Source organism: Sapajus apella, unplaced genomic scaffold (assembly GCF_009761245.1).
Source record: "Sapajus apella isolate SASKATOON/1434 unplaced genomic scaffold, GSC_monkey_1.0 scaffold20, whole genome shotgun sequence".
In the NCBI taxonomy this organism is placed as follows: Eukaryota; Metazoa; Chordata; class Mammalia; order Primates; family Cebidae; genus Sapajus; species Sapajus apella.
Genome location: NW_022436960.1, coordinates 8,996,768 through 9,009,894, shown reverse-complemented (window position 1 = coordinate 9,009,894; position 13,127 = coordinate 8,996,768). Strand labels below are relative to the sequence as shown.

Here is a 13,127-nt window from a genome sequence, read left to right as displayed (position 1 = left end):
TTTCTTTTGAGACAGAATCTTGCTCTGTCACCCAGGCTGGAGTGCAGTGGGGTGATCTTGGCTCACTGTAGCCTGTGCCTCCCAGGTTCCAGCTATTCTCCTGCTTCAGCCTCCTGAGTAGCTGGGATTACAGGCGCACACCACCACGCCCAGCTAATTTTTGTATTTTCAGTAGAGACAGGGTTTCTCCATGTTGGTCAGGCTGGTCTTGAACTCCTGACCTTAGGTGATCTGCCTACCTCAGCCTCCCAAAGTGCTCGGATTACAGATGTGAACCACCACACCCAGACACCTTTTGCATTTTCATCTTTGTTTTACAGTGACCAAAATAAACTAGATCAGCAGGGCATGGGCATAATTACGAATGCACACTCCACACACATACACTAATGTGTGGCTCATGTTCAAGTATCATTTACTACGGGGTTGATAAAGTGACAGAGGAACTCAAGCATTCTGCTAATGTGCCCTGGCTGTTCCAATTCCAACCCTTGCTTTTCTGGGCCGTGTCACACAGGCTCTTCCCCCGTTCCCCCAGGGACAGTCTACCCTTGAACTCCACACTCCACTGCTGCCTTTGCCAGAAAGCCCATCTGTTCCTTCTTGGTTCTGTCAGAACGTGTGATGGTGATGCTGTCCCTGCCCTGGGCACTGGATGTTGGGAAGGGACAGTGTCCACGCTAGAGTGGGAAGTCCCCAGGGACTAGACCTTTACTCCTCACCCCTGGATACTTTCATGGGGCATGGCTGGTGCCACCTGAACTCAGTGATGGCATCTGTCTGCTGCAGTAGCTGTGACCCAGGGATGTGGGGTCCACCCTCCCCAGCCCTCTAGCCAGTCCTGATGGGCCTCACTCCTGACATGGCTTAAAGGTCTGGGCAGCTCCTGACTCAGACCCTGAACTGGAAATCACCTTAAGTCAGTGGCTCTCTGGATATGTTCAAAGTGGCTGTAGGTGAGTTTATCTTCCAAGTGCTGCATCTTCTTTGGGTCGGGCAGGATGAAGAAGGCAGTGGCGTTACCCACGTAGTGCTGTGCCAACACCCAGCTGGATAACTCCTTGTCCCGGTGGACGTCAAATCTCCCCAGGCGGTTTATCATAGGCACTCTGATGATGGTCTTATCATCCACATGGAAGCCTTCTAGCGTAATGCGCTCAGCCACGAATTTATCTTTCCATTTGCCTGGAAAGAAAGGATGGTGGGCATCAGCCAGGTATGGGATAAAAGGCTGGAAGTGTGTGTGAATGAAAAGAGCCCTGAGTCCCTTTGGTGAGACACTTCCCTCTGCTTCAGCTTTATCCTCTGTAAAATAGGATTCGAATGAAACTATTCACTGCTGGACAGCTTTTGTGAGAATCATCTGAAGATAAAGAAGAATCCAGAGTTTCTACAGACTTGAACTAATTGGCAGAATCCTGGCACCACAGAAAAAGCTTTTATATTTGGCTTTGTTTATTTGATAGTGGCTCGGGGATGGTTAAGGAAAGCTGATGAGCAAAGTCGGAACTCCGAGGCCTTGCCACCTTTGGCTGGAGGCTTCCTGCCTCACGCAGAGGGCTGGTTCCCTCAGCAACAGGCGACAGCATTCTGCTTACTACTCCTGAGGCCTTTCCCTGGATCAGCAGGGGACATGCAGGTGCCTAGGCAGCCTCCTGTCTGCCATACCAAGAGAGCTTCACCATCAAGGCATGCAGAGTGGGCAGGCGCCTCAGGGACCCCTGAGCCCAGCTTTCTCATTGGTCAGAAGGAGGAGAGTGAAGCTGAAGAGGGACAGGGCCTGCCCTAAGGCCGCAGCAGAGCTGGGACCTCAGTTGTGCTGACTGCAGCCTGGCTGCTCCCCACTGCCCTTCTCTGCCTCAAGAGCAAGGGAGCCTCAGAGTGGAGGAAGGAGCCCTGGGCTTGCCTCCCACCTCCCCTCCCCCAGGCTATTTTCCTGGGACAGTAGGAGCTGGCTTAGAATGCCCTGGGGCCCCCAGGAGTCTGACATTGTAACCCCTGAGGAGCAGGAAGGCAGCTGAGGTACAGAAGAGTCCCTCACCTGCTGTATGCCACACACCGTCCCCACGATCTTTGTCACTTGTTTAATCCTTAAAAAGCCTGACAGCAAGGGTGCTATCTTGTCCATGCTAACATGGGAAATCAGCACCTCAAAGAGGTAGAATGCAGGATTTGAACCCCAACATTTCAAACCACAAAGCTCACACTGCTTCTGGGACGCTGGAGTCATCTAAAGTATGCTCCATGAAAGTATCCTGTCATGCATGTGCCACAAAATATTGTTCTGGCTCTACTGTGTGGGAAGCATTTCATAATCTGTCTCCTCCCTGCTAGGGATCTCCAGAGTATTAGGACAATAACACTCATTATTAATAGTGAGTATGCATTATTGCAGTAATTAATAATGCAATAATTAATAATGCTCTGACAAGGTCTGTAGGGGAGATGATGGTTTGGCTGTCTTGAACTCATCCTTCTTCTGTCTTATTTGACCATGCAAAGTATTTTACTGTTTGTGTTTGGAAAAAATGCAGAATCCATGTGAAATGCCCTGCCATATCTCACTGTGTAGGAATGCTTAAGAACTAGCAGTTTGAGACTATGCTCGGGTTATTTCAGTGGAACGGGCTTGGGCAGGTGGTGCTACCTTACCGTGAAACGAAAGGTAATCCACCAGGGCAAGACTGGTCTCTTTTTTCAGATGTTTGAGCAAATCCACTATTTTTCTTGCAATTCTCTTCTCCACATAATTATTCATCTGCTCCTTGGCCTCCTCGGTGTCCCTGAAGTTGATGGAGAAGGGTTCTGAGTGGTATAGCCTCTTGATATCCTCCAAAAACGTGTCTGCTAGCTTCACACTCTTGTTGATGAACAGGCTACTGCCGGCGGTCAGCTGGAGCTGGCTGTTCGGCCTGCTGAAGGTTTGGAGAAATTGCTGGAAGCATTCATGGATCTTGGGCTCAGGCATCTCTGTGACGTTGAAATTCAGGCCTTCCAGGATCTCTGTGCGAGTGTCAGCCTTGGACCCCAGGGAGAGCATTGCAAAGTCCATAGCCACGCTTGCTGGGGCAACTAGGATATTGCTGGGTTTTGATAGATCAGCCAGCTCTTTGTACAAATCGAAGGTGAAGTCGGTGATGTTATGGGACACCTTCTGGCAAGCAGGGTCCTCCCAGGCCCCTTGATCACGGTGGGAGGCATGCATCTCTGGGACATCATCTTCCTGGGGATCCTCAGCCAGGGTGCCAGGGACTAGGCAGCACAGGCCTGCCAGCAGGAGGACGCCCCATGAGACAGAGAATGTCATTGTCCTGCAAGACAGAGACGGGGGCGGGGCCAGGCCCCGAGTCAGGGCACACGATGACTCCCAGTCACCAGGATTGACACTGCGTGAATGCAACCGTGCATTATTAAACATCCATCATGTGCCCAGCCCATTGCAAGCACTTTCCTACACCATCATCACTGAAAGAATGAGAAAGACAGCAAGCATGTATAAGGTACTTAGCATATGCCAAGAACTGTTCTAAGCACACGCGTGTGTTAACTCATTGCTTCCTTGTAACAATCCTTTGTGGCGGTAATGCTACTATCCTCCTTTTACAGAGGAGGAAACCAAAGCCCAGAGAGGTTAGGCTCATGTCCAAGGTCAGCAAGCAGGAAAAGCCAGCATCTCTCACCCTGGCAGGCTGGGTCTTGAGTGCTTGCTCTCCACAATTCCACTTACCACTGCAATGACCTTGAGGTGCACATCCCACAGCCCCATTTTATTTTACCTTATTATTTTATTTTACATTAGTTTATTTTTTGGAGACAGAGTCTGGCTCTATCACCCAGGCTGGAGTGCAGTGGCATGATCTTGGCTCACTGCAACCTCTGCCTCCCAGGTTCAAGTGTTTCTCCTGCCTCAGTCTCCTGAGTAGCTGGAATTACAGACGTGAACCACCATGCCAGACTAATATTTTTGTATTTTAGTAGAGATGGGGTTTTGCCATGTTGCCCAGGCTGGTCTCGAACTTCTGACCTCAAGTGATCCTCCCCACTTGGCCTCCCAAAATACTGGGATTACAGGCGTGAGCCACCGCACCCGGCCCCTATGTTAGAAAAGAGGAAACTGGGGCACAGGAAGCCTAAGGGACTTGCCCAGAGTTACTAAGGAAGTGGTTAAGTCAGGATCAGCATCACACGACTTCCACAGATCACAACAGTCCTTAGAGATCTCCACCGGCTTCCCTTATTTAATGGACAGAGAATCTCTGTCCCTAGAGGGACAGGATACTGTGCCGTGACGCATGGCCAGAGCTCAGAGGCGCTGTGTAAACGCAGCCCACCTGATTTCTGCCCAGGCTTTCCCCAGATTCCTCACACTTCATGCATTTCCCTCTCCTCCCAACTGTGGCAGCCTTCACTTTACAGGACCCTGGAGCCTGTACTGAGTATTGTCTGAGCCCGGTGACATTCCGGCCTTGGAAATGCTGCTGCTGATAAAGGTACAACAGCCCTGTCCTCCCAGAGGCAGTCACAGGCACTGCCTTTGGTCTAAAGGTATACCATGAAATCTCCATTTTTATAAGATGGGAAAGGTGAACTCAGAGCGGTTCAGTAACTTGCCCAAGGCCACACAGCTGGTCAAGCAGAACCGAAGCCACCAGGCCACCAGCTGCTGGCCAAGTGCTTTGTGTAGAGCTGTAGTACAGCTTCCTCGGAGGCTGTGAACCTGGATGCTGCCCTTGGCCAGGCCTGGAGGACATCAGGGCTCCTGATCCTGGCTGCGTGGACATATTGGATTGGGCTGGGCTGTGCTGGGGGGACTCTGCCGTGCATCCTAGGATGTCTGACAGCATTCTCAATAAAACCAGTCATGTAGTGACCCTCAACTCATGGGGTGGTGATAAACCATCCCCTGGCCCTGCTAATGCCCCCTGTGGAGCACCCCTGGGGCGGGGGCTCAGATCACCCTGGCTGTCTTGAAGGCCTCCTTTTCCCTGATTGGACAGAAGCTTCTCTCCTTTCAGAGTGGGCTTAAGTCAAGTGAGGCCCAGCTGCATCTGCCTGGGCCCGGGCCGTGTGAGAAGTCCATTCCTTTGGGATAGGGGCCCCGTTTGGTGTCCCCAGGATTGCCTTGTGCCTGCTGTCCCAGGTCTCAGGAGATTGGATCCCAGTTCTCCGTAAGGAGATTGGCCGCACACCACAGCCTGTTTCTAGAAGCAATCGCAGACATCAGCTTTCATCTAAAGTTATGTCTTGTAATCTACGTTTTTACATGATGGAAAGGTAAACTCAGAGTGGTTGAGTAACTTGCTCAGGGCCACACAGCTGGTCAAGCAGAACCAGGAGCCAACAGGCCACCAGGGCTGTTGTGTTGAGATGGAGTTCTGTCACCCATAAGGCTCCTCCCTGACCCAGGGCTTAACGACAGCCCCCAGGGAGAGTCAGGGGCTGTGTCTACTGTGGAGTCACTGGAGCCCCAGCCCCTGGAGCCCGTCCTGGACGTGCCCTACTACTAGTCTGGGGTCCCTGCCACACACATGGGCTGAGGCAGCTGCTCTCAGCTCAGGGGAGACTAAGGCATTGCTGGTTGAGCTCTGGGCCCAACAGCAATAGGAACCTGAGAGCTCGATCTCTCCAGAGTAACATGAGTGTGTGGGAGAGAAAGTGGTGACAATAGACCTCGTTTCTCATCCAGGCTCCGTCACTCACCAACGATGTAAGCTCAGAAAAATATTTTCACCTCTCCCTCCTCATTTTGAAATGGGAATAGTGGGAGAACTAAGTGAAATAAATAAACGTAAAGCCCGACAGTGGGAAGGGAACTCAGATGCAGCGTTTGTAGGGAGGAGGGAGGTGAGTTTCACAACCAAAAGACTTCAGGACCAGTGAGAGAGCCCAGCAGGTAGAGGAGCGGGCCAGGAACCAGGTAGGAGAGGGAGGAGGGGACTGAAGAGGTTGTCAGGCCAGCAGAGGAGTTAATGAATTCGCCTCTCCCCTTCAGGCCAGGAGTCCTAACCAAGAAATCAAGGGAAAATGCAGGAAGTGGGGCCCGGACAGCAGTGGGAGAGAACATGGTGTCCTCTGGAATGTGGGTAACGAGCTCTGAGGGGCCAGAGCTAAAAGGGCACCCCTCCTCCTCTGAGACCCTTAGGGAGTGGCCATGGGGTCCACCAGGGTCTTGGACTCTGGCTCAGGCTGGAAGTTCCAAGGGACAGGGTAAGAACAAAAGAGGCTGGCCGGGCACGGTGGCTCACGCCTGTAATCCCAGCACTTTGGGAGACCAAGGTGGGTGGAACACCTGAGGTCAGGATTTCAAGACCAGCCTGACCAACATGGAGAAACCTGGTCTCTATTAAATACAAAAAAAAAAAAAAATTAGCTGGGCATGGTGGCACATGCCTGTAGTCCCAGCTACTTGGGAGGCTGAAGCAGGAGAATTACTTGACCCCTGGAGGCAGAGGTTACCGTGAGCCGAGATTGCGCTACTGCACTCCAGCCTGGACAACAGAGCAAAACTCTCTCTCAAAAAAAAAAAAAAAAAAAAAGGAAAAGATAAAAAGAAAAATAGCCTGAGACAGAGGGGCCTGTTGGAGAGCAAGGGGGCAACCCCAAGGCTGAGTCCTTCCTGCCTCTGCAGGTGGAGACACAGGTGAAGATCAGGAGACCACAGGGGAGTCCCACCCTGGCGAGGGCAGGAGGGAACTGTAAAGGTTGTCAGGCCAGCAGAGGACTTAGTGAATTCACCTCTCCCTTTCAGGCCAGGAGTTGTAACCAAGAGATTAAGGGCAGAGGCACTTACCCTCTGCAGGGACCCACCCTGTGTAGGGCACTTTGTGAGAGATGCATTTCTACTCCCCAACTCACTCTGTCCCGCAGGATCACCGAGATTCAGATGCCTGGGTTCAAAGCCTGGCTCTGGCCAATTGGAGCTAAAACTCTGTGTGCCTCAGTTTCCTGCTGTGTCAAGTGCAGATATATCCAGGCAGGGAGGCTCCCGGCGCTCTCCCCCAGCGTCAGCTCCAGAGGAGGCTGAGGGAGAATTCCTCACCCGGCAGAGCCTGTGTGTTCCACAGAGGGGCTCACTGCGCTGCCTTGCACACAGGCCACACCCCACGTGCTCTCAGGGCTTCTCATGCTCACTAGCCTATGGAGTGGGGGTGTGGGGACGCTCAGTGCCTGTGTCCAGGAACCCCTGTCCCAGAAATCAGCCTGGGGCACCTCCAGCTCCTGCCAAGATGTTTGTCTCCAGTGAGCCTGATCTCACCCAAGGGCCTCGAAGTTCTTCCCTGGGTGAGCTCAGTTTAGCAGAACCAGGCTGTGCGAGGCCGTGTGGGAGTGTGGGTGGAAGGGAGCCCCATGGCCTTCCAAGATCCAGGTTCCTTTCTCCTTGATGTGCCCTCAGAGGGGTGACGAGAGGAACCAAGGAATCTATACACGCTAGGGGCCTGGAACCATGCCTGACCCTTGGTGGATGCCCAGTAATCGCCAGCTACCTGAAGTCACCAGCTGCCTGAAGTCACCAGGCTTGTGTCTACCAAGACCCTGGCCCAGGAATCTCTCACCAGCAGCTGGATTCCTTGTTGCTTGGGCTCCACAGCCCATTTGTGTGGGTACTTAGGGTGGTGTCACCAGCTGCCAAGTGCCACCCAAGAGCTCCTGGGTGTGACTGGGAAGGACTCCTTCTTTCCACTCCAGTGAGGGATCCTTGTTTGAGGATAAAGGAAGTTAAGAACCCCTCATTGTCACTACATCTGCATCTGTTTCATTTAACACACAGTCACAGACACACATTGACTCAGCAACACAATCACAGAAACACCCACACAACCCACACACACCCTCAGTCTAGATAGAAACACCTAGAGACAGAGACACATGTGCACCTAGGCACACACACTTATACACACACGTGTGCAGAGAAAGACACATACAATTACATGATAATACACAGAGACACGGACATATGGCATCACACAGAGACTCATGCACACACATACACACACACACACACACACACACACACACACACACGGTGGAGGACCTCTTCTCCTGGGTCACACAGACACCACAAAAGGCCACACACCTTGGGGCCCAGGCCTGCACAGAGGGAAGGTGTTGTGGTGAACCGGCCATCACCTGTGGACAGCCTGTTCTGTAGGGCGAGGGCCATGATTCTCTGCCAGAGAACGGGAGGCTCAGGACAGTGGCTTGTCCATGTCACCCAGTGCCACAGTGTCCTACCTGCACTCACACCGGCCTGGGCCCTCCTGCGGTGACTAAGGCCAGGCTGTGTCTCCTAGCAGCCCTGTGAGCTCCCCAAATCACCCATTTCTCTGTCGGACCCTCTGTGGACGACCTGTAAGCGAACCTGATAACACCTGCCCTACCTCCCCTCATGGGGAAATAGCTTCCAGGACAGTACCTCGTGAGTTGAAAGAAACTGCAGAACTTCTTAGCCATCTGGATGGAGAAGATAATGAGAAGGAGCCCCGGCCCTTGGGAGGGGCTCCCAATAAGTCTAGGTCAGCCTAGTCCACTTCAATACAAGGCAGCTTGTTTCTACTCCTTTCTTTGGGCTAAGAAAGAAATTGCAATTGCCCCCCCCACAAGGGGGGAAGGAGTAGAATGAAATGTTGGTGGTAGGAATGGTTGGGAGAGGGTGCTTGCTGAACAGAGAGAGACTCAAGGCTCAGCAAGGGGCCTGCCCTCCTGCCCCTCCTCAGGATGCTGGAGCCTGTCTCTGTCTGGAACAGGGGACTGTGACCTAGACACCACGTCAGGGTGGGTTTACAAAGGCCACCGATACCCCGTTCCTGAGGCTACACACATGTCACCTCTGAAGTCACTTTTGTTGCAGAATCTGCCTGGTAGTTGGGCCTTTGAGCTCATCTCCATTTGGCTCACACCTGCAGAGGCTCCCTGTTGGAGGGGTTGTGAGTCTGCACCCCCAGGGGGGCACACCCACCTCCAGATCTGGCCCTGGCCCTGTGGGGCCCCTCCCTGAGAGAACCCCCCACCGTTTCTCTCTGATCCCTGGGAGTGGGGGGAGTTTCACCCTGGCTCTGAGCCTTGTGCTGCTGGCCGGCCACCTCCAGCCCTCCTCCTTCTCCTGCACCTCGGCCCTCCCTTGACACCCCGCAAGCAGTCTTTGCTCTGGGCTTCCACTGCTCTCCTCTGCGGTGCTTCCTTCACACTCATTTCCTTCCTTCCCTCCTCCAGCCCCATTATTCCCCTCACTGGTAAAGTACTGTCTGCCTCAGGCTCAACAGTGCCCCCCACAGATAGGTTACGGTACATGGGAGAAGTGTCCCTGCAGCTGTCCTTAAGGGTCTTGATAGGGGAAGAGAATCCAGGTGGGTCCTAAATGCCATCGCAAGTATCCTCCTGAGAGGGACGTGGAGGGAGACCTGACACAGGGGGAGCAAGAGGGGGCAGTGTGACCACAGAGGCTGCGATTGGAGGGGCAGCAAGTCAAGGAATGCCAGCAGCCACCAGGAATTGGAAGAGGAAGGAGCGGCACCTCCCCTAGAGCCTCCAAGGGCACTCGGCCTTCCTGACACCCTGACCTTGTCCCAGTGATACTGTTCTGGACATCGGGTCTCCAGAACGGTAAGAGAATGCATTTCTATTGAAAACCACAGAGCTTGTGGTAATCAGCTACGGCAGCCACAGGGGACTCCCACAGGGTCCTCACCTCTTCTCCTTCAGCTGTGGTCTCCATGCATCGGTCTCAATGTGAGGTGTGATTTTGAAGAGCAGCCTGGGCCCTTTCCCTGGACCTCCCCTGCCCCAGCTCAGCCGTGGCACAGGGCGCACAGGTGAAAGGCTGGGGTGAGGCCGGTCTGAAGCCATCAGAGCTCTATGGAATGTCAGGACTCCAGGCGCCTCAATGCTCACATTCTCTGGTGTGGAAACTGAGGCTCAAGGAGGGGAGGGGACGACCCCAGTGTCAGGTGGCACATTAGTGGTAGACCTGAGAACAGATCCCAGGCTGACTCCCGGCTCAGGGTTGTTGGTAACAATCGTGTGAATATCTGTAATTTATTCCTCCGTTAGTTTCCCCCCAGAGCACTGGGCACTGGGGGAAGGCAGCCACACCACTCACCACGACTAGTATTTTTGGAATCCACAGTCTTCATTAATGTTTGATGGTCATCTACATAGCAGCACTTTTTTAGTGTGACGCTTTGCACATTAATCCATGAAAGTAACCTATGAGTTAGGTATTATTTTATCTGCCTTGCAGGTGAGGACGCTGAGGCACAGAGAGGTGTAACAGCCCACTCAGGTCTGCACGTGAAGGAGAAGGTGGAGCTGGGATTCCTGTGTTCTTTACACTTTGCTAAGAAGTCCTTAGCAATTTTGCTGTAATATTTTAATGCCAAAGGACACTTACTTGATTACTTGATCAATCTCAGAACAATTTTGAGAGTATTAACTGCCAGTTAAAAGGGAAAAAAATATTTTTTACTTAATACACACTGCTGACTTTGTTTGCTCCCCATGCCCTCTGTCAAGGAAGTCCAACAGAGTTTAAACACAATTCTATTAGCTCTGATCATTCATTCCCTTATGTTGGTAGTGTTCCTAGATCATCCTAAACAGTGAGCACTTCCATTCTGGAATATCAGCTTTGACTTCTGAGAGCAAATGCCCCTGGAAGCTGCTGGCCAATGCAGCGTGGGGTGGTGGCCGCCCCCTTGCTGGCCTGAGCCTCGATCAGTCTCTCCTGTGTGACTCAGCACTCATACCCCTCCCTTTCCTGCTCACCACCCGATCTGGGCTGATTTCTGCATGGCCTGTGCTGAGCATCTTGTAACTAGAATTTTCTAATGGAGTTTCCTTGTGAGAATTCCTTCAGTCTTCCCTGTGATTTTCAAATCTTAGCCACCCTTCCAGGCCTACATAGTAGGTGAAGACTTCTTTGACATACTTCATGAATTCTGGTTGTATCAGTCGGGATGGGCAAGAGTGTGCTGCAGTCACCAGGAAGCTCACAGCTCAATGGCTTCAATCCCTCAGCAAGGGTTGATTCCTGAACAAAGGGGATCTACCCACTCTGCGGACCCAGCAACCAGGCTGAAGGAGGTTTCAGCTTCCCTGCTCCAGACCATCTGACTCTAGTTCTTTTAATCATTCCTGATGTCATGATTTCAGTAGTAAGCGTGGTATCAATGATAGTTATCAGAAAACTCCCGCTGCCATTGAAGTGTCTGCTGTCAGCATCTCTGAGCATCTACAGATGAGGAAACTGAGGCTCAGAGAGGCTACTGGTCTCCCACAATGTCACATGGCTCTTAAGTGGCAAAGCTGGCTCGATGGGCTACTTGTTCCTCTGAACCACACCACCTCACCACATGCTCCGCTTTGAGGGTCACGCTGACCTTCTGCAGAGCTAATTTCTCTAGAAACCATAAGGGTTGCTGGTGGCCCACAGCTCACGCCTAGCATGCTTGGTGAGAAAAACGTCCAGTGTCCAACGTGGAGCAGGCCCTGCAGAAGCTCATCCGCCAGATGCTGACACAGTCCCCAGCCTTGGGCAACCCACAGGATTCTTCATATTTCCCAAAACTGGCATTTGGTAGGACAACAGGGGCTGAGTCAAAGATAAGTTGACTTTCCAGAGAGCCCCGGGCAGGGAAGGAAGCTGCAGCGCTGAGGGCAGTCACCTTAGACACCATCGTTTTACTTTGAAGAATTGCCTGTCACACATGAGTTGGCAGTCTGGTTGGGAGAGACCCCATTCCAACTAGCATGGCTCCCAGAGGGAATTCCTGGGCTCCCTGATAACCAGCCCCTCTACCCTGCCCAAGTGCCACCCATTTGAGGAAAAGGACAAATGGATATGACATGTTATTTTTTTATTTCTATAAAGCTGATATGGGAGCGTGTGGCTTATGCCTATTGGAATTTGGGCTTCTAAAAACTGACGTCTCATGCTGGTCAGCTTCACCATCTCCAGCAATGTGAGATTCAGGCCAGGCCTATCCAGCTCCACAACGAGGCCAGAGGAAGATTTCTGGGCTGCATGGGACCAGGACAAGGAACTTTAGAGAAATAAGTCATTTCACTGAGATCTCAAATTTGATTTACATTTTGCAGGTGAGGAAACTATGGCACAGAGAAGTTGAGGGACTTCCCTGAGATCACACAGCCTGCCCTCTCCTATGTGATATCATAGGAAAACTCCTGCTTTTCCAGGTTGCTGCCTGGGTCCCTGCTGGGGGTGGGGAGCTTGCCTCAGTGAGAGTGCCTTTCCCTGACTTCTCTACCCAGGGTCATCCCATTTGTCCCTTTAGAACTGGCCCTAATTCCTGCAGAAGCTGCTCCTGACTCTGGGTCCTGCAGCGTGCTGCGTTTACTCCAGGGCCTGTGAATTATCCAACAGAGAACAACACAAACGCCTCAGCCTTTCAAGGAGCCCTTGGGGTGTCTGAGGTCATCTGTGGGTGTATGCTGACTGTTTCTCACGCCTTTGAAAAGTTCTGGCTTGCACCCTGACCCTCTCCATTCAGATCCAGGGATGCAGGCCTCGTTTACTCACCGCTCCCCACTGCCAGAGACCAGCAGTCTCCCACGGATGGACCTGGGTTTCATTCTCTCCATCCCCACATGCAGCTGGCGTCTGCTTGTTTGTTGTTCCGTAACGATTCCTAGCCTGTGTCCTGCAGGACCTGTGTGGAGATTGCATTAGACATTGAATACATTTTTTTAAAACTCTGGAGGATACGGTGAAGCTCAGATCTTATGTCTGTCACATCACGGACTTGTGACATACATTTGTCTTCCTCATAATTAGGCTATCGCGACGCTCTGCCCACCCCTGACTGATCCCGGTGGATTCCCATAGGAGCCCAGGAATTTGTCGTTTGAATAAATGCTCCCTGCTCAGATTTACGGAGAGGATCAAGTTGCTCCTGGGAAGGGGATCAATGTGTAATCTGTATTTCCTGTTTCCGGTGTGAGAAGCCTGGAAGCTCCCTGACTGTTGTCCTCTTTACAAATGGGGCTCACAGGGTGTCCCCTGCTGGCAGAGCTTGCCTTCAAACCAAGGTTTCCTTTATTTAGGCTTAAAATCTACAATTCGTGTTTTCCTCCCCCCCCCCCCCCCCCCCCCCCCCCCCCCCCCCCCCCCC

The 13,127-nt window shown here is 52.3% G+C and overlaps 1 protein-coding gene and 1 long non-coding RNA gene across 2 annotated transcripts in view; one reads left to right on the top strand and one right to left on the bottom strand.

Moving 5' to 3' along the window:
- Positions 1-1,088, top strand: part of LOC116557820 — a 19,265-nt gene extending 18,177 nt beyond the window's left edge. Inside the window, exon 3 of the long non-coding RNA XR_004271710.1 lies at positions 1,001-1,088. This is a non-coding gene — a long non-coding RNA (uncharacterized LOC116557820). The remainder of the gene's footprint in view (positions 1-1,000) is intronic.
- LOC116557819 (putative alpha-1-antitrypsin-related protein) overlaps positions 1-3,311 on the bottom strand; it is a 5,842-nt gene extending 2,531 nt beyond the window's left edge. Inside the window, exons 1-2 of the mRNA XM_032287531.1 lie at positions 2,653-3,311; positions 915-1,185 (exon numbers count right to left, since the gene is read on the bottom strand). Of these exons, the coding sequence (XP_032143422.1) occupies positions 915-1,185; positions 2,653-3,307 (926 nt within the window). The 5' untranslated portion in view covers positions 3,308-3,311. The remainder of the gene's footprint in view (positions 1-914; positions 1,186-2,652) is intronic.
- Positions 3,312-13,127: the final 9,816 nt, after the last annotated feature.